The sequence below is a fragment of the Myotis yumanensis genome, unplaced genomic scaffold, assembly GCF_028538775.1.
Source record: "Myotis yumanensis isolate MYYU_CA2020_CCGP unplaced genomic scaffold, mMyoYum1.0.hap1 SCAF_5, whole genome shotgun sequence".
Classification (NCBI taxonomy): domain Eukaryota; kingdom Metazoa; phylum Chordata; class Mammalia; order Chiroptera; family Vespertilionidae; genus Myotis; species Myotis yumanensis.
Window position 1 is genome coordinate 4523038 of NW_027223756.1, and position 19615 is coordinate 4542652.

At 39.1% G+C, this 19615-nt stretch overlaps 1 protein-coding gene across 4 annotated transcripts in view; it reads right to left on the reverse strand.

Moving 5' to 3' along the window:
- CPEB4 (cytoplasmic polyadenylation element binding protein 4) overlaps window positions 1-19615 on the reverse strand; it is a 55851-nt gene that overhangs the window by 24260 nt on the left and 11976 nt on the right. For all 4 annotated transcript variants that reach the window (XM_070414387.1, XM_070414386.1, XM_070414384.1 and 1 more), the window contains exon 2: window positions 13898-13979. In XM_070414387.1, the coding sequence (XP_070270488.1) occupies window positions 13898-13979 (82 nt within the window). The remainder of the gene's footprint in view (window positions 1-13897; window positions 13980-19615) is intronic.

Genomic DNA, 19615 nt, shown 5'->3' on the forward strand with positions numbered 1-19615 from the left:
AAATCAAAATCTTATTCTCCCTCTTGATCTCTCTGTGATACAATCAACTTCCAGTAAAGATTTTTGCATGCAATACCACAAGGGGGGGACTGGAGGGACTGACATCAACTAGAGAGGCTTCCCCCCCGCCCCCCCAAAAGCCATTTAAATTAATAAATGCATACAAAGAGTTTAGGCCAAACAAAACCCTCTCTGGGACAGAACTGGCTTTCAGTTTAAAAGCCAGGGCTTACAAAAATACTGACTTTCCTTGCCTACCTCTCCAGGTTCATCTCTCCACACTGCCATTTCCCTTCCCATATGAGGTACTTCAGTCCTTCAGAACCACTGGCTCATTAACATTTACTTCTGAGTTCCTCCCTTTGTCTAGAATGCCCTCCTCCTCCTTTACCCTTAGTATCTCACCACTCAAGCCCTCACCCTTCTGCCCAGTTAGTGTCCCTCGTAAGCCCCACCTTCTGTGGTTTGTTTTCCTATCATAAGCCACCGCTCTCAGGTTCAGATAACCCACTTGCTCCATACAACCCCCTGGACATTTGTTACACTGTATTTAAATGGCCTATTTCTAAACTATCTCTTCCTCTAGGGCAGTGGTTCTCAACCTTCCTAATGCCGCGACCCTTTAATACAGTTCCTCATGTTGTGGTGACCCCCAACCATAAAATTATTTTCGTCGCTACTTCATAACTGTAATTTTGCTACTGTTATGAATCATAATGTAAATATCTGATATGCAGGATGATCTTAGGCAACCCCTGTGAAAGGGTCGTTCGACCCCCAAAGGGGTCTCGACCCACAGGTTGAGAACCACAGCTCTAGGGCAACAAGATCTTTCTGGGCAGATTTTGGGATCTTACATCCCAGAGCTTGGAGCAGGGAAAGGTGCTCAATAATAGCTATTGAATGAATGAACGAATGAATGAATGAATGAATGAATGAAGCAAAGCAGCGATGGGTGGTCCCTCTGCCAGGGAACATGCAGTGAAGAGGGTGGAGAGTGAGACCAATCCCATCTTGTGACCTGGGTCAAATTACTTTCCTTCTTTGAACCTCGGTAAAACAAAGGAAATTTCCATTTATCTCACAAGGCTATTGGGAGAAATTGATGAGACAATTTTTGCAGAATGCCCAGAAAAATCCCCAGTATAGAGTAGGTGCTCAATTAATATTAATCCATTCCCCCTCCCCAACTATGAGCCAGAGATAACCAACAAATTTCCACTTGTGAGAGACAGAGAGGAAGGATTCCTTTTAGCCACATAAGACCCAAACTGGAACCTTGGAGAAGGGAGTAGCCATCTGGGGGGTTTTTTTCAGCTTCAGAGAAATGAGAATTTGCTAGTGTTTTGGTTACAAACATGAATATAATTCTTCCCTGGGGGAGAGAAGAGGGAAAAAACTTAACTCCTTACTTTTATAATAGCCACACTGGCAAAGCAGAAGTACTATTTTAAAAATGAAAACTTCAAAAATTCAACTTAACACTTTCCCTTTTAATAAAATCTGGGAGCATCTTCCTTTTGTGCAAAAAGATCACATTTAATTTTTCAATTGAGATATGAGAGTTGAAACAGATTGTGAAGTGGTAAAAGAAAATAACCTTTATCTGTAAGATAAGCAAAGTCAATGATATGGGTTTCTACAGATTGTGGAAGGTTCCCTATAAAAGGATGGCTTTGAATCTAACTCAGGGCAGGTGAAAAGTTGCAAGATCTAAAAGCATCTCAGAATTTCAGGCAGAAGGGAATGTCTAGAGAGAGACCAGCACAGAGCTGACCTAATTAAGGAATTCAAAAGATTTCCTACTGCCAGTAAGAGGAACAACAAGCCAGCAAGCAGGAAGGCTAATTTTAGCCCTGCCAGAAGACTTCTGACTCTAGATGCTACATTTAGAGGACAGAGCAACAAGATAACTTGCCTTAAGAGGATGTTATGATACCAGTGATTAATGGTAATTTTTTTAGCTTTAAAAAACTAGGGATAGTTTTTGTCCAAACTAAACCAGTCAAAGGCAGTTTTTTGTGGGTGTCTGTGTGTTTGTTTAAGGATAATATAATAGGGAAAAAAGGTGGAAAATAGACCAACTGGTAGTAGAAAAGCTTTAAGAAAAAGCCAAGGCAGCAAATTAAAATTCTCCTACCTCACACAAAGATTGATTAAAAACAGGACGTATTACAAGAGACATGATTTAAAAGAACCAGTGAGTGAGCATCAAGAATTGTATAAGTGGCCTAAGGTAAAGTGGTTTGAGAAATTTCTCTCTGTACTGAATCGAGCATGAATAAAAGAGATCAAGACAAATTTAAGAAATCCCTGGGGACCACAGGCTAGGCTGTAAGAGATTGAGAAGTTTAGAAAGATAAGCCACTCCTAAAACTGGCGACTAAAGTCCAAACCCCAAAAGGCAATCTGCAAAGTCACTGGCTGGTTTTCTACACACCCACCTATTGTCACCTCTAATCGCTTAATTAATACACATTCTGTTGATACCCAAGGCACCAAGTCTTTCTCTTATTAGTCTTCAAAACTAAATAATCAACAGGCATTCAAAGGTATCTGCTAACCAGATGGAGGATAAGCTGCATGAGCAAGAGTCTTCGTTTTTCCTTCCCTGATGTATACAAACAGCCTAAAATAGTGCCTGGCACAGAGTAGATGCCTGGTAGGTGTTTGGTGTAGGCATGGCCTCCCACAGCTTCAGACTTCACAGGAACTTATTCCAAAGAGAAGGGAATGAGGGTGGAGTGGGGAGGGAGCGCAGCACTTCTGAATCACTTTCGGAGCACACACGCTTCGGTCTCATGACCGATCTGGTGAATCAGAACCAAGGAAAGAAAAGCCAGCCTGGAAAAGTTTCCTCCCTGACTATTTCGACCTCCGCCCCATTGAGGCCCTGTCTATAAGAAGCCAGCAGGCGCAAGATCTGAATCTTTTATAGATTATGATAAAACATAGTTCTAAAATTTTGTGCCCAGTCTCCTAACTAGAAATTAAGACACTTTAATGCCTACTCTCTGTCTAAAATATACTGAGACAAAGATGTTCACCTTTTTTTAGGTTTGTTCCCCTCTTAAGTGCTACACAATAACTACCTAAGCTATAGACCCAGGAGCTGTGTGTTCCTGTCTTGATCCTCTAGGTACCAGTTACAGGATCCACGTTACAGAAAGAAGCCATTTTATTTCTCTGAACTTCAACTTCTCCACTGTGAAATGGAGAGCACAAAACTCGTGGAAAAGGCTATTGTAAGGATTTAAGGTAGAGATACTTTTCAGAAGGGGCACAGGATAAAAATCAGAAGTGCCTCAAAAAAGGAGAAATGTCCGCCAGTGCCTACTGTGGCCTTCAATCTGCTACCTGGTACATGGAATGACGTGGGATTGGAATACAAGCAGAAAGTAAGATGTAAGATGCTTCCACAAACCACGTGGCTTAAAGAAGACCGGCTCCCCCTCCTAAAGAGGGCTGCCATGTTACCCACCTCCAGGGGCAGCCTTTTGCCATATGGTTCCCCCTGCCCCCGGCGTCATGCCAGGTGTTGCCTGAAGAGTCCACACTCTTAGCCTTGCCTCAAAGGGCAAAGGATGGCTTCGGATGTCAGAGACAAAGTTCAAAATGCTACCTGGTGGAGGAGCTAACAACCTCGGGTCTGGCGGGGAAGCGTCTCCTCAGTCCTCTCTGTCCTCCTCCTCACCATTTCCTCTAGTAAATTCCTTTTTATGTTCTGCTCCTTTGGGAAAAGATGGCTATTCTAATGGTAGGCGGTTAAAGCAGAACAATGGCGGAAGATCTCTGGAGCAGTGTCTCATAACCTTGTATAATTATTAAGACCCACTTTGATCAAAATATTTCAGAGAGGCCCCCCATCATGGTAACAACTGGAGCCCCAACCCCAATCCAGTGACTACTGCAGTGGGGCCTTGACTTACGAGTGTCCCGACTAACGAGTTTTTCGAGATACGAGCCATCTCTCTGCGATTTTTTGCTTTGAGTTGCAAGCTAAAATTCGTGTTATGAGCCAGCTTCAGATACCCCACCGCTAGTTGGCGCAGCGAACGTCACAGTGAACGCCACAACATCAGCCCAGAATCACGTGTCTCACTCGTTCACTGTTGATTTGACATACGAGTAATTTGAGTTACGAGCTCCGTCATGGAACAAATTAAACTCGTAAGTCAAGGCCCCACTGTACAAGTCAAAGAACAGCACACAAAATAAAAGGCTACTGTGACTTCAGCAACACCTTTAAATGTATTTTAATTCATGAGATCAGAATCCATATGCTTTTGGAAGATAATCAGGCGTATGCAAAAGACATACCTATCATCTAACTGGAATACCTAGTCCTAATGAGTTCACAGGTCCATCAAATAATTCCCACAGCTGAAGAGGCCTGCGGTCCACAAACCAAAAATAGAAGCACGTCGTGAGGTCAAGTTTAACAACTGTTCCTAAACATAATATACTTAGGCCTAGCTCAAAAAGAAACGATGCAGTCTAGAACAAAGCCTTCACTCAGCCGACTAAATCTGATTCTTGGTTAGATCCCTTTTACAAGCTACTCAATATTAAATACTGCTACACCAGGACTCACATGAAGTTTATACACTACTTTCAGGCCTTCAATTCTCAAAACCTTCAATTCTGTCACTTAGGAAGAGCATGCCACAGAGACTATATGGAATTGCTGATGATAATTTGAAGATCATGAAATTCAATCCCTTAATCCCTCCATTTCAGGTGAGGAAACCAACTTCTAGAAAGAAGTGACTGGCCTAAAGCCCCAGAACTTCGAATTGCAGAGCCAGCTTTGAACACAATCCTAAATGCTGCTTTTTAAATTTCTTACAATTTGGGAAAGTCTGTTTGTTAATAAGCTAACAGCTTCTAATCATTCACAATAAAGAGATCAAGTGGCTGATTTAAATACCTCCATGTAATTGAGCATGGCAGACATTTATTATTGGTAATACTACAGCCAGTAGAAATTAGATTTTTTAGGTTCTTTATACTTCACTTAATCATGACTGTTCTTCCGAATTAAGATTTGCACTTGACTGTTGGTTTCTCAAGGATTAAAAAAGGGCCCTTTAATTGGTTGATTCCTCCTCTTTCCCAATGTCTGGCGACTAGCATCAGCCCATTTGGATTTGAAAGAGGTTATGGAGCTGCTTTCCTTCAGAGTTCCACTGACGTGTCACTGTTCGCTGGTGGGACCCGGGAGGACACAAAGGCCTGTTTTAGAACGGAGTGCACAGCCATGGGCTGAATTCAGGTCTGTCCGTCAGACGGTAAGAAAGCCCAGGGGCAGCCTGGCCCTCTCCCTGTCTGATTCAGAAAGCAGTAACTAGTTTAAAACCAGCTAAAAATGTATTCCTTTTGCGAATTTTTTCTGCTGAACAGCAACAAATTCAGAGTTTCTCTCCTTTCCCTCTTAACTTTGGTAGCAAGGACAGTGGCCACAGGAGAGGGAAAAACACAAATCAGGCCAGTACAGCTGATAAATGAGTCAACTGCGAAATAATTTTGTGCACAAGTGTGTAACTCTTCTGTCCTTCCTGTTGCTAAACTGAAGGCAAAGACAATCTTGGATATTTTTATGACAGCTAGGAAACAGACAGCAGTGCCTCCCTCACAGTCAGCAAAGGACACATTCCAGGATCTCGTACAGGATCAAGGCTAAGGCCTTCACACCAGCTCCCTATTGTATTACTCCATAGTCCAAAGGACTTCCTTTCTGGAACTATTAGCTGTCACCTCTCTACAGAATTATATAGCAGAGAGAAAACACAGAAAAGTAAGTGACATAGCAAGAGGTACACTACATACTATTATTAATTTGGATGTGGAACATGAACAAAATGGATCTCTACAAATGTCCCGCACCTCCTTCACTTTTTTAATATGGCAAAGACGTCCCTAATATTTAACATCAACAAACTGTTGACAAAGTCAGAAAACCTTACCACTTAAATGTTGCTCAGATTTCATTTCTCAATGGAAAGTAGTATTACTGTCTGTCCATATGGTAATACCTTAGTTATTAAGTTATACACAGACAATGTGAAATGTAAAACATTACAGAAAAGCACTTAATTTGCTACCTGGTTGCTGCTTGTTTTCTGTCACATGTAGTTCATTCCTTTACCAATCACTGTGGAGAATGTGTGTCAAACAAAATTAAGTCACAACAGCCACAAAATATGTTCACCTTAATACAATGGTTAAAAAACACAAAGTTAACGAGTTAAGAGAATCTTTTAAAGAAATGCTTAGGAGCCTAAAGCTTCTAATAACACAAAGTGTTTACTGTCACTTTCTCCCTGCCCTCCCCCCCCCTTTTCTCTCACCTCTCACCAGGTAAAATCAGAGTCTCGACAATGTTTGAAGAGGGCTACTCAGTTATCACGGCCTCAAAAGAAGATGTATTCAATTTTCAAGGTTAAGATAAGGGGGCTGCTCAGGTAATTATGGACTTACATCATGGATGACATAAGACAAGTTTCTCCTTTGTGACAGCTGCTGATAGAATTTTCAGAACAAATCAAAACAATGTCAATATTCAATCTCAGATGTGCGGGGGGCAGAATCACTACTTCCCCCGCACCAGGACAGGTTATGGAAATAAACTGGGCAGATGAGGATCGGGACCAGGCGCACCGGCGTTTAGTGTGAACTGAGCTGGTTTCACAGTTCAGAGGTCAGAGTGAAAGAGTTCAGTCCAACGCTGCGAGCACATCGGATTTTGTCCTCATTTCCCTCTCCCCTCCTCCCCTTAAAATACAAAACAAAATCAACACCAACACCAAGCCCCAACCTGAAAACGGGTAGTCACACTGTTCAAAATCCACACATCCGTACACTCGGCCTACACAGTGCTGAGGACCCTAAGTCCTGGTCCATAGTAACCAGGAAGGAGACACTGGTGCAAAATTCAGAACACACTCTGCCCAGTAATACAAAGACAAACACCCCCCACTACTTGCCCTCTTCTTGCTCACAAAGGAAGTTACCTCAACACAGAAGCCCAGGTCCATCCTATGGCACAACTAAGCCAAGCAAAAGAGAAAGCCTGTAGGATCATTCCATGTCAGCAGTCAGACAGGGAGAGTGCAGGAGGAGAGAAAATCACATCCTTTCTGAACAGCCACACACGGAGTTCAACTGTAGCCGAGTTTAAATTGTCTTCTTTGCTATGGGCCCTACTCTGTTCCTCAGGAGGCTTCTAGAAGTAGGACAACTTTCTACTCACCAGAGATCTCAGTGGCTCCCCTGCTGTACGGCTTTGAACCACTTGGTAGCATCCAAACACAGCAGTAAAGAACCAGGGAGGGCAGGAAGGCCGCAGGAAGGCTCCAGCCTGGCTCTACGCAACCGCCTGGCTGACCCTGAATATCCAAGACTGGTTATATTTAAGGATCGCCCAACTTGCCAAAAGACATTTGACCCCAAGTGATGGTAATTTACTTGGAAGGAGGTATTTGATTATAAATCCGAGTAAAATGAGCTAGTTTGCACTATCCATTTCTTCTTTCTGGCATGTTGTATCATGCTCTACAAAATCTCCCTTAAAGGAAAAGGCCCATATAATCCTTTGAAAAGGTGACAAGGACTGGGGTGCATAGTCTGTACTCAAATCACCACAGTCCAACTGACTTAACTAGAAATAGGTTAAATACTGTAAAAAATGATACCCACCACCACCATTTGAAATAAATCATTTTAATATTAAAGCAATAGAACTTATTTTAGTAAGAGTTCCTTTCCCTTTAGAAAATTTTATTTACTCTGAAATTCAAATTTATAACTCAATGATATAAAAGTTGTCCTATTTTCAGCAACTCTCATAGAAGATTTCTAGAGCTACCTCAGTCTAAATAAAGTCAATATGCACTATCTGTGTTAAAACATCTGTATCAGTACACAACATCTGTTCTCTACAACAGAGCTACAGGACTGAAGTTTGGAACACAGGCATATTAGGATTGTGTAAAATGTCAGGTTTCCTACATATGGTGTCCTTTTTAAGAAGCACTAACTTAATTCCCCTGCTGTAAAGAGACAGAATTGAAACATTAGCCCAACAGTCACTCTCTTACAGTGAGATAAAAAAAAAAACCTATATAAAATCAATAAAACAGGCTTTGTGTACGAAACTTTCCACTGAGTTCCATGATTTTCTTCTAGAGAGATTATTATAAATTCTTCTGCTTAGCAACAAAGAAAAGAGGCACAGATGGTATCATCACTTGCCCACTCATTTAGGCATTTGTTTCAAAACCACAGCAGTGAAAAATAGGGGGGAAGGGTCCCCAAATTTAATGAGGAAAGAAAGAAAGAAAAAGATATCAAAATATTTTTAAATGCAAGGTCACAATACCTTCGGGAGTCGGGAATTAAAACACATAACATATGTGAAATAGATCCAGCTCTTAAATTCTTATTAAATGAAGGCATGGAGCAAGTGAGGCAGTACTGGCTAACTGGCTAACCTACTCCCACTGCTTACTCTACATAAGCCAGAGGTTTCTTGGGAGCTTGGGGGATGTGTAAAAGATTGGTACTTTAACCAACCTGCATTTCCGAATGCGGTCACTATTGCTTAAATTTAAATTAAGTTTTGAAACAGTCTGACATTCAAAGGGGTTGGGGTGGATGTGCTGAGCTCCTCCTTCCAAAAATTGAAAGATATATTCTGAAACATTATGAAAAGAAAAAGACACCAATTTCACAACATGCTGAGGGCAAATGAGATGATACTCTGACTCATAATTTAGTTAATTGTTATCTGAAGAACAACTATAGTGTTTTGACAATGTATAGATTGCCTTTGTTCTCCCAATAATTGCCCTGTCTCATTTGGCTTTCTAGTGAAATGAAGCAAATTGGATACGAAGTTGTTTTCATATAAAGGATATTAAATACACAACCATTATTATGAAAATGTGGATGGTTTTACTCCATCTAACATCTGATAGTTTTCAAGTGCTATTTTCCTGTCCCTTGATTCCAAGTGCTGTCCCCTCTGCTTCCAGGCCACAAACTACTACTGTTTGGTTGATACCTATATCCCTTTATTCCCTTCACACCCAGGAAAGATAAAAAGGCTCTTTGATTTGCAGGTCTCTCCTACTCTGCACTGGATGTAATACAGCTTCACGAATCTTTATTTCACTGTGTCCAGCCTATTTTTCAGAAGGCTGAGAACAGCTGTGCTCACATGTGGTTTTAATCTACTTCACGCAGATCCGTTTCTAAACAATAAGGACCAATTTTACAGGCGAGAAAAAACACACAAATAACAGCAAGATACAATATTCTGCAAATAACCACCTGAACATCAACCACAGGAAAGATTCTTCTGTCCAGATAGAGAGAGGACTTGATAAGCCTAATAATATTGGAGCAATGCACAAGCTGCCAGCTGGGAGATCAACATGCAGACTCGGCCTGCGGCTTGGGCTCTTAGCTTCTGAGACTGGTGTGCACGAAAGAAAATGAAATCGCCGCTGGGGAGGAGCTCCTGCAGACGGCCACTGGCTTTGGTTATGGAGGAGGCAACCCATAATTGCAAGATAAAAATAACATCCAGGCGTGCCCGCTGATCAGAGCGAGGACATGGAGATAAGGTAGAGGGAGGACCCTTTTCCTCCCAAAGAGCCAAACCTCTGGACATGGAGAAAATGATAGGAGCCCTAACATTCTTAGAAAAGCTATTTTTAAATAAACTGTAAAAACTAGTATGAATTTTAAAAATAACTAGTATGAATTATGAAATGAAGGCTAGGTACTCCTTTTGCACATCTGTTAAAATGTTAAAAAAAAAAAAAAGATAAAAGGTTTTCAACAAGCCAGTTGCAATCAGTAAAGCATTCATAAAGAAACTCAAAAACGGTATTTGAAGGTTCCTAGGTATATTAAACATTTTGCCATCTGTTGATGACAAAAATAAAAATTTAAAACCCCACTACATTAAAGATTTTTTCCCCAAAAAGGCACATATGTGTTTTTCTTAATTTAAGATAGCCATACCAATTCATTCTACTTGTAGTTCTTGTACCAAATATAAGCTGTATTATTTAAACATATACATGCAAATTGCACTTCTATGAGGAGCCACAATTGAAAGATAAAAATAAATGTCTACTGTAATATATTTTCTAAATTATTTTTAAGATAAAATAAACCCAAACATAAAATTTATCTCCATATGGAGTCTTTTTACAATTCTCAAATTAATTTTTTTCATCTTTTTAAAAAATTTTCTTTACTGACTAAAGCATTACATATGTGTCCTTTTCTTCCCATTCACACCCCCCGCCCCATGCCCTTACCCCCCTGCTGTCTATGTCCATTGTTTATGCTAATATGCATGCATAACAAGTCCTTTGGTTGATCTTTCCCCCTACCCCCACCTCCCCTGCCTTCCTTCTGAGGTTTGACAGTCTGATCAATGCTTCTCTATCTCTGGATCTGTTTTTGTTCATCAGTTTATGTTGTTCATTATATTCCACAAATGAGTGAGATCATGTGATATTTATCTTTCTCCAACTGACTTATTTCGCTTAGCATAATGCTCTCCAGGTTCATCCATGCTGTTGCAAATGGGAGTTCCTTCCTTTTTATAGCAGTGTAGTATTCCATTGTATAGATGTACCACAGTTTTTTAATCCACTGATCTGCTGATGGGCACTTGGGCTGTTTCCAAATCTTAGCTATGGTAAATTGTGCTGCTATGAACATAGGGGTGCATCTATCTTTTCTGATTGGTGTTTCTAGTTTCTTGGGATATATTCCTAGAAGTGGGATCACTGGGTCAAATGGGAGTTCCATTTTTAATTCTCAAATTAATTATTTTAAGTGATTTTTTTCTGAGAGGCATTTCATTTTCTACTAGTCTCATAGAATTAATGCCCATTTTCTGTTTTCTCTGTTGCTAAGGAAGCAGAGCACATGGAGAGGCTATTTTCAAAATGGATAGTCAGATTTTATATTCTATTTTAAAAGATCAATGTGTTATTTTTAAAAATATTCAACTTTTATTTTTACCTTTAACAAAATCTCACAAAACAAGCAGAACCACAAGGAAAAGCATGCATAGTTTCCCCAACAGGTATCTAAATTAATAAAGAGAGCTTGACGAGAAATAACGTATTTCCCCGAGCAAAATTCCATTTGGTAGTGATAGACTACAGTGACATAAAGTTCATCATCTTGGTTAAAAAAGATATAAATGTCAAGCATAATTATAATCTGGCAGTTTAGGACCATGAACTCATCTGTGAATTCTTTATTGCTCTTTGAAGGAAACAATACACAAAGTTCATTTAATATACTTAAGTCACCTTGGCACTTCAGCTTAAATCGAAACTGGCTTTCTCATTTGATAAGCATGATAACAGACGTTATGGATGGTTAGTAATAACAGATACTGTTTACTGAGTGTCTGCTGTGAATGAGGCAGCATGCTGAATTTTACAGCTACGGCATCACACTGTGGTGGCAGAATGGCCATCCCCATCTAGATCTATATGACTCCGTTCTGCCACACCTCCTCTCACAGATCAGTTTTCCAAAATCTTTACGCTGCTAGACTAGGCCAATCAAATTTCATTTTTTCTGTCATCAGACTTAACTATGGATTATCCCTACAGAATTGGCTGAAAGAAACTTAATTTAGGTAAAAATTAGTTAGAAGATATTAAAAAGGAAATATAACATAAAGACAGAACTTTACACAAAAATTCAATGAGAGAGAAGAGAGAGATGTCCTGCCTATATCTGATAGCCACTAATACTATTAGAATGTGTGCAAACTCTTATTTTATTTCTTTATTGCTGACCGTATTACGGATGTCCCCAAACTCTTTTATCTAACCTAAATACTAGTGAGAAGCTTGCTTTTTTGAGCATCAAAATAAATTAATTATATGTGATGCTGTTTGTAAACTGCTTTCTGTAATAAACAAATAGGCACTTATCATGAAAATGAAGTCTAATTATTTATTATCCCTAGTATCTAGTATCTAAGAGGCTCTCCCCCAAAAAAATAGTTGCTGAAGGAATCAAATGCATTAAGAATAAACAAACGTCCTTTAGCTACTTTTTCTGGACTTAATTTTTTTTTTTAAATATATTTTATTGATTTTTTACAGAGAGGAAGGGAGAGAGAGATAGAGAGCTAGAAACATCGATGAGAGAGAAACATCGACCAGCTGCCTCCTGCACATCTCCTAATGGGGATGTGCCCGCAACCCAGGTACATGCCCTTGACTGGAATCGAACCTGGGACCTCTCAGTCCGCAGGCCGACGCTCTATCCACTGAGCCAAACCGGTTTCGGCGTAATTTTTAATTCTGAAATAATTATAGATTTGCAGCAAGTTGCAAAAAATGGAACAAAGCGATCCCATGAACCCTTTATCCACTGTGGCTTAATGGTTATGTCTTAACTAGAGTACAAAACCAGGCAACTGACTTTGGTACAATCCGCAGACCTTCTTCAGATTTCTCCATTAGCTACTTTTTAAGAGTGCAGTTTTTCCTGGTCTAGAAAGGACCTTAGACTCTGCATTTTTCTGATGAGAAAATGAGAAGAAAGGTCAAAGAGGCTGAAGGACTATTCAAAGTCAAAGTGCTAAGAAGTGGCCAATTCTGAATGAGATATCATCTTTCCTCAGTAACAGTAGCATCTGGTTAGTTACCCATCAAGATTCCACAAGGACATCAGTGAAGACCTTCAAAATTATCTTATTCCAAAGTTAACTAATCGGATGGATGCATTTTAAAATATATATTATTTTTCATTTCTCCAGACTTCAAAAAGCTTTCCTCATTAAAAAATTTACAATTTTTCATTTGTTGAAAAGTATTTTGTTTTACTGCATCAGTAATATGGTAAACCGAATTTTAAAAAAATAAAGAAAAACTGGGCCAGGTTGGTCACCATTTGAAGAAACAGGCTGCCTTGCCACTTCTGACCTCAGTGCGAGCTGTGTCTGGCACAAAGCAGGCTCATTAACACTGAATGAATGAATGAATGAATGAATGAATGAACGAACGAACGAACAAACAAACAAACAAACAATTTAAGTGGGATGACAAGGACTTTCAAGTAAAATATATTTATGCAGAAAAAAATTATTTTGTGGGGTAGTTTTCACAAAATCAGAGCCGGAAGTGCCCTTAGAAAACATCTATTCGATTATTCTCAACCCTGGCCACACGTGAGCATCAACTGGGATGGGATCCAGGCATTTGTATGTTATTTTTAAAGCTCCCCATTATAAAGCCCTTGTTATTAGGGTGATTCGAAATGCCTTGCTGTAAAGATGAAACTGAGGCTTACTCAAACTTACATGTCTTATTTAGGATAATACAGGTAGTCAGAAATAGAATTGAGAAATAGAATTGAGACAAGCAGAAATAGCACGATTTTTTTTTTTTTAACAATACACAGGAAATATTTCAAGAACAACAAAACATCATTTTAACTTTGAAACTCTTGGCCATTTTTAAAAATGTGGAACTAGGCTAAAAAAATCTACCAACATTTGCACTCTTTCTAGTGTCTCGTCACTGTCATGGGGTCAGACACGTAGGTTTAAGGCAATGAGCAGTTTTTGCCTGAGGTATAAAACAATGAGGTGTACGGTTCACGTCTTTTCAGCTAACTGCCTACCCTAAGCAATTAGTACTCTGGCAGTTCTCTTAATTTCATGATGGGCCTACAGTCAGTGGCTACCAAATATTTAACAAAAAGTCCAACATACATAAAATTGATGGACCTGACCAGATACAAAATATGAATCCAAAATATTTGCCATAGTGTTGATCAGATTATGTAGATAGTATAAATTTTAAACTATTAAAATCAAATAGTTACATTTTGAAAGTACCTTTAATCGAATCGTTTTCAGCTCTCATTATGTCAATGAGTGAGCTCTCCAGGGAGTGCATGTCGAACGTCCTGGGGCGATCCTGTAACACAAACAGCCACAAACCACTTTTTAAAAAAGCATTTAATTATAAAAGGGGACAGTAAGCTGCACAGGATGGGACACAGATCAAAAAGTGGCATTTTTATTCCCTCTCTGTGCAATGTACATTATTGCTACATTTCATTTGAACACTTACAAAACATCAAAAACACAAAAGTTAAGTACCCTGGGCTCAGCAAAGAGTGATTTGATGTCTAATAATAATTTCAATAGAAGCATTACTTTTTGCTAATAAAGCAGAAACAATAAAAAGTAGTACAGAACATTCAATGAATGTAAAAATAAAATTTGTAATCTTTCTCTGCCCTTAAGATCGCGATACCATGGCAAAGCTTTCCAAACTGGTTCCAGCAGTTACTGACTGGAGTGGCATCTACACATGCTATTCAGAATAGCTCTATTTTCTTACAAGCCAAGATTTAAAAATAGTCATCAAATGTCTGCAAGACCACTAAGAGACAAAGTAGTCTTGATTTTGCTGCCATTAAAATTAAAGGGAAGAAAAGGCGTGGAGAACACTGTGGTCTAAATCCTGGCTTAACACAATGCATTTCAGGAGTGGGAGAGGAATCTTAAAATACACAACAACCCAACCTCTCTGACATTCTTCTGGATGAAAAGTACTAGTGATAACTAAAATTAATGCTTAGCTTGATAAGTGAAAAGTTGGAGATGGAAACATTTTCAAATTAAACTTTGAAAGGAGGCAGTGACACACACTTCCATCGCATCTTAGGCATAAGTACACACACACAGACCGCAGCCAGCGTAAAGAAAAAGGATTTTGACAAGCAGGATTCCATACCCTTCTCTTCAGTGATATTGTCTCTTACATTAATTTTTAACTCAAAGATCTTCAGACACAATGTATTGAGGATTTTTAGGCTCCGTGAATTCAGAAGGAAACAGTTTCAGCAGTTTGCTGATGCAGACTAAGAGCAAGGGACAAAACCCAAAGGCACAAGTGCCATCCCTAGCCTAGTATGTACTCCCCACCCCTCACAACCCAACCTTATGACCAATTATAATGATTATCAACTACTTTACACTTGTCTAACATTTTACTTCCTATCATGCTTTGGTAATTCAAAGAGTTCAAAAGCCACATATTTTGTCAATCTTTCTGTTCTCAGAGAGGGTGTAATGTTTATCATTCTTAATTTATACCCTCTAACTCAGTGGTTCCCAATGTGGGGCACGGGCAATTTGATTTTAAGGGGCGGGCAATTCGAGAATGAGTTAATAACAGTAAATATTTTGCATTTCTTATGGTTCTAGGGGCCTCATATACAGTATATAAATATATATTGTGACATATTTATGCATTTCAGTTCTGCTACATATTTTGAAACTTTGCTATTTTTTCATATCATTTCATATTATTTTTTTAACAATTTCTGAGTGATTTCTTCCTCAGTACTTCAATTATCCTTTCGCTTTTTTATCTTTCTCTTTCATGGATACCATGTTCTTTGGAAGCTTGTTTAGACCAAGTTAATGACCTTTTAGGCTTCCTCTACATGAATAGGAGTTCACTTTTTGAGTAAGAATTATGTGTCATGGGGGGGAGGGGCATCAGGATTTTAGAGATGCTTAGGTGGGGCATGGCCAAAAAAAGGTTGGGAACCACTGCTCTAACTGATCTTTTCTGTCCATTTTTTAGCCTCCAATTAAAATAAAACAAAACAAAAAACTACAATGTAAGTGTCCCTGCCATTAGGCAGCAGGTGGAGGAGCAGACAGTAATAAACTTAAGGAATCAGAACACCACCAAGATGGTTTTCCTACCAACAACCAAAAGGCCAAATCAAGAGTGCTTTGATTTCTACAGTTCATTCTTTGATTTTACCCTTTATGATTGTGAGTTGGGCCAAATATCATAACCACTGATATATTTTCTAAGATCTACTTCCCAGAAGGTAAACTACTATAAAATAGAAGCCCTGTTAAGTGACAGCTCTTCTTGACTGATTGTGAGCTGATGACCAAAACATGAACATCAGCAGAAATCGATGGCATGAGCTCAGACACTAGGAAGCCCCAACACCACCACTGGCGAGTCACGTGAACTTGGGCACTTTCATCTCTAGATCTCTTCACTGATCTGAGAAAGGAAAGAATTTGATGAGATCTCAAGTATCTCCTTTCGAGCTCCAAAATATACTTGTATTCTAGCTTTCTGATGGCCTTAGTTTGTGTTTTTCCAAGATTCACAGTTTAAATTATTTTATGGCACGGACCAAAAAATGTGAATGAGAATTACTAATCAAAGTTTATCACATCTGCCCACAGGAAGCTGGGGGTCCATGACAGTTTAATGCTAAGTAACAAGCTTTAAAAAAAAAAAAAATCTACTTAAAACGATTCATTGAGGAGGATGTCCTGATTTCAAAAAAAGGTCAAAGCATCTATTATGAAACAAAAGAACACCGGCAACTATATTTGCTTCACCATTGCCAGTTTCTCTAGGCAGCCTACAGGAAGAAAAGGGAGAAAAGCAGAACTACCCTTTATTGAGCATCTACTCAGTACTTACCTTATTCTAGGCACCTTATTAATACTGTCTTAATTAATCATCAAACTGCCTTATAACTTATATTCTATTATTCACATTTTAATGATAAAAACTAAGACTAAGGAAAAGCCACAGTCTACTGCACAGATAGGATATTGCATAGTTCAGCAGTTTAATCAGGAGTTAAGTCCAAGTTTCACTCCAAAGTAGACAGTGCTTCCTTGGATGAGATAATGGTCATGGCAGTCAAAGGACCACACTAATTAAGGCATGCATTTGAATAAATGAGACACTCTGCAGTAAGGGTCCAGGGGGCTAGTGTTTGACAAACAGTAGGCACTCAAATATTACTCATTAACTTAAAGAAATAACAAAATGTATAGGAGTAATCTAGAATGATATCAGCAATACTAAAAACATAAGGAGAGGATGAGAAGCCTTATCTTCCCCTGTTGAGATGACAGACAGATGTGGTGCACAAAGTAGTGACCCATCACAAATGTATCTCTAAGTTATCCACTGCTAACCATGGGAGTAGAAGTGGTAGTAATAGTAATAATAATAATATCAGCAGCTAGGATTTATCTAGCTCTAATGCTTTACATGTCTAGTCTTATTTATTACTCACAAAAATCCTATATAATTAGGCATATTCAGTTATTGTCCCATTTCACAGATGAAGAAACTGAAGCTTAAAGTGATTAATAACTTTATCAATATCAGGTAAAAGTAGAGGCAGAATCTGAGGGAGGAACTAGGCCTTATGATGATAGAACATGTAGCTTAATAATCATGAATGAAAATAAAAGAGCATCAATTATTTAAGGCTCAGCAAAGCAAACTTGGTTACAATGCTTAGATCACATTTTATTTTGTAATCTTGTTATATTTAATATATGGAACTGCATGTCAGTAACTGATTAGTTTCAGTTTCTGCTATCTCTACTTCACAGGATAATTCCTAAAGGAAAAATTATACAAGTCATTATGAAAATCAAATTTGATTAAAAAAAATAACCTTCTGAAAAAAACAAATTAGTATTTCAAAGAGCAGGCAGGACCCATCCCTTTATTATGCACACCTGAATAGTCTTGTCATGGCAAAATAGGAAGACCTACATCAGCATGTAACTGATGACAAGACATGGCTTTTCACAACATTCCAAAAGTAGCCACAAGCAGCACAGAAACCACGTGGTCTATTACTATCAGAAAGAACTAGATTCAATTAGGGCCACAAACCAAAATCATCATTCGTGGTTTGGGGTTTTGTTGTTGTTGTTGTTAATGTTCAGATGGATAATCTAAGCCAGTGCTTCTCATACTTGAGAGAACATCATAATCATCTGGAGGTCTTGTCAAAACATGGATGACTGGGTCTACCCCAAAGTTTATCTTTCAGTAGCTCTGGGTAGGGTACAAGAATTCACATTTCTAACAAGTCTTCAAGTGAAGCTAAGGACCACCACACTTTGAGGACCACCAAGGTAAGCAAGTCTATTGAACAGGTAACTTCATTAGGTACTTGGAGGTGTGATTCGTAGCTTACATCCTGGTGACCAGTCATGACACAATCGAGCTTAAATACTCCACATAAACCATTTCAAGGTTTCCTTATGAAGAGAAGTGCTTTGCTCTCAAAACACAAAACAAAGCCCTTTGTTTCACTCTCTATGGTCATAACTTGAAAAAAAATTACAATCAAGTTCAATTTCAACAAATCAACCACCATGCCATGACCATTCTATTACTGACTCTTCTCTCTTTTATACTTGAGTTAATATGTTTCAACATACTAGACTGGGTCTAAAACATAAAATACAATAACTGCATGTAGCCACATCATTAAGAAGCAAGACAGCCCTAGCTGGTTTGGCTCAGTGGATAGAGCGTCGACTTGCAGACTGAAGTGTCTCAGGTTCGATTCTGGTCAAGGGCACATGCCAGAGTTGTGGGCTCGATCCCCAGTGCAGGAGGCAGCCGATCAATGATTCTTTTATCACTGATGTTTCTTTCTTTCCCTCCCTCTCCCTTCCTCTCTAAAGTCAATAAAAAACACATATATTAAAAAAGAAAAGCAAGACAAAATTCAGCTACTCCCTTGACTTATTCTATTCCTATAAAGACAAGACATCACTTTGATGGACACTTCTCTCAGACTGCTGTGTATCTGTACCGGCCTGTGGAAGTTTCTCTTTCTGGCTTAAATTTTCCCTGGTGAAGAAGGGAAAGGAAAATATTTTGTTTTGAAAGTAAAGTCTATGCCAGTGTGTCAAAAAGGTGTCTAAATAAATAGGAAGTTTGAGATGCCAGTGGAGCCTATAATTAATCAACGGTAACTATAAGAGTTTTAATCCAAGATTTTCCAAAATGTAAATATTCTTCTTGGACTAAATATTTAAGCCCAAAGACAGTGACTGTATGGCGCTGGCTGGGTGGCTCAGTTGGTTGGAGCATCATCTTGTACACCAAAAGGTGGCAGGCTTGATGCCGTCAGGGCACAGACCTAGATTGTGGGTTCAATCCAGGGTCAGGGCGTGTGTGGGAGACAACTAATGGATGTTTCTTTCTCACATGGATGTTTCTTTCTCTCTCTCTCTACTCTCCCTTCCTCTCTCCAAAATCAATTAAGAATAAAGAAATTAAAAGTTGACTATATGGTCAACTTTCAAGATTCCACCTCCAGATAACCCACATTCTTGTGCAGGCACAAGTCCCCTTTCCCCCCGTGTCTCCCTTAGCAGGCTGACATCCTGCATGATATTGACAAGCTCTCTTATGGCCATCTCCCCACTGGACTGCGAGCTCCACTCATCCCCATAATCAGATTGTAGCATATGTGCAGCATACAGTAAATCCATCATCGTCTGCACCAATATAAAAGTAGCTAACTTGTTCCTCCTGGCTCAGTGTTGCACATCTTACATGAGTTATGTATCACTTACATAAATCAGTTCCTCACAACCATCATATGAGGTGGGTACTATTATCATCCCCATTTTAGGCAAGTGAAGCTATGAGAAGTTAACTAATTATCCTCAAATTCACACAGTGAGCAGTGAAGTCTTGCCTGCACATTTAGTAGCATCTCATATTTCTAA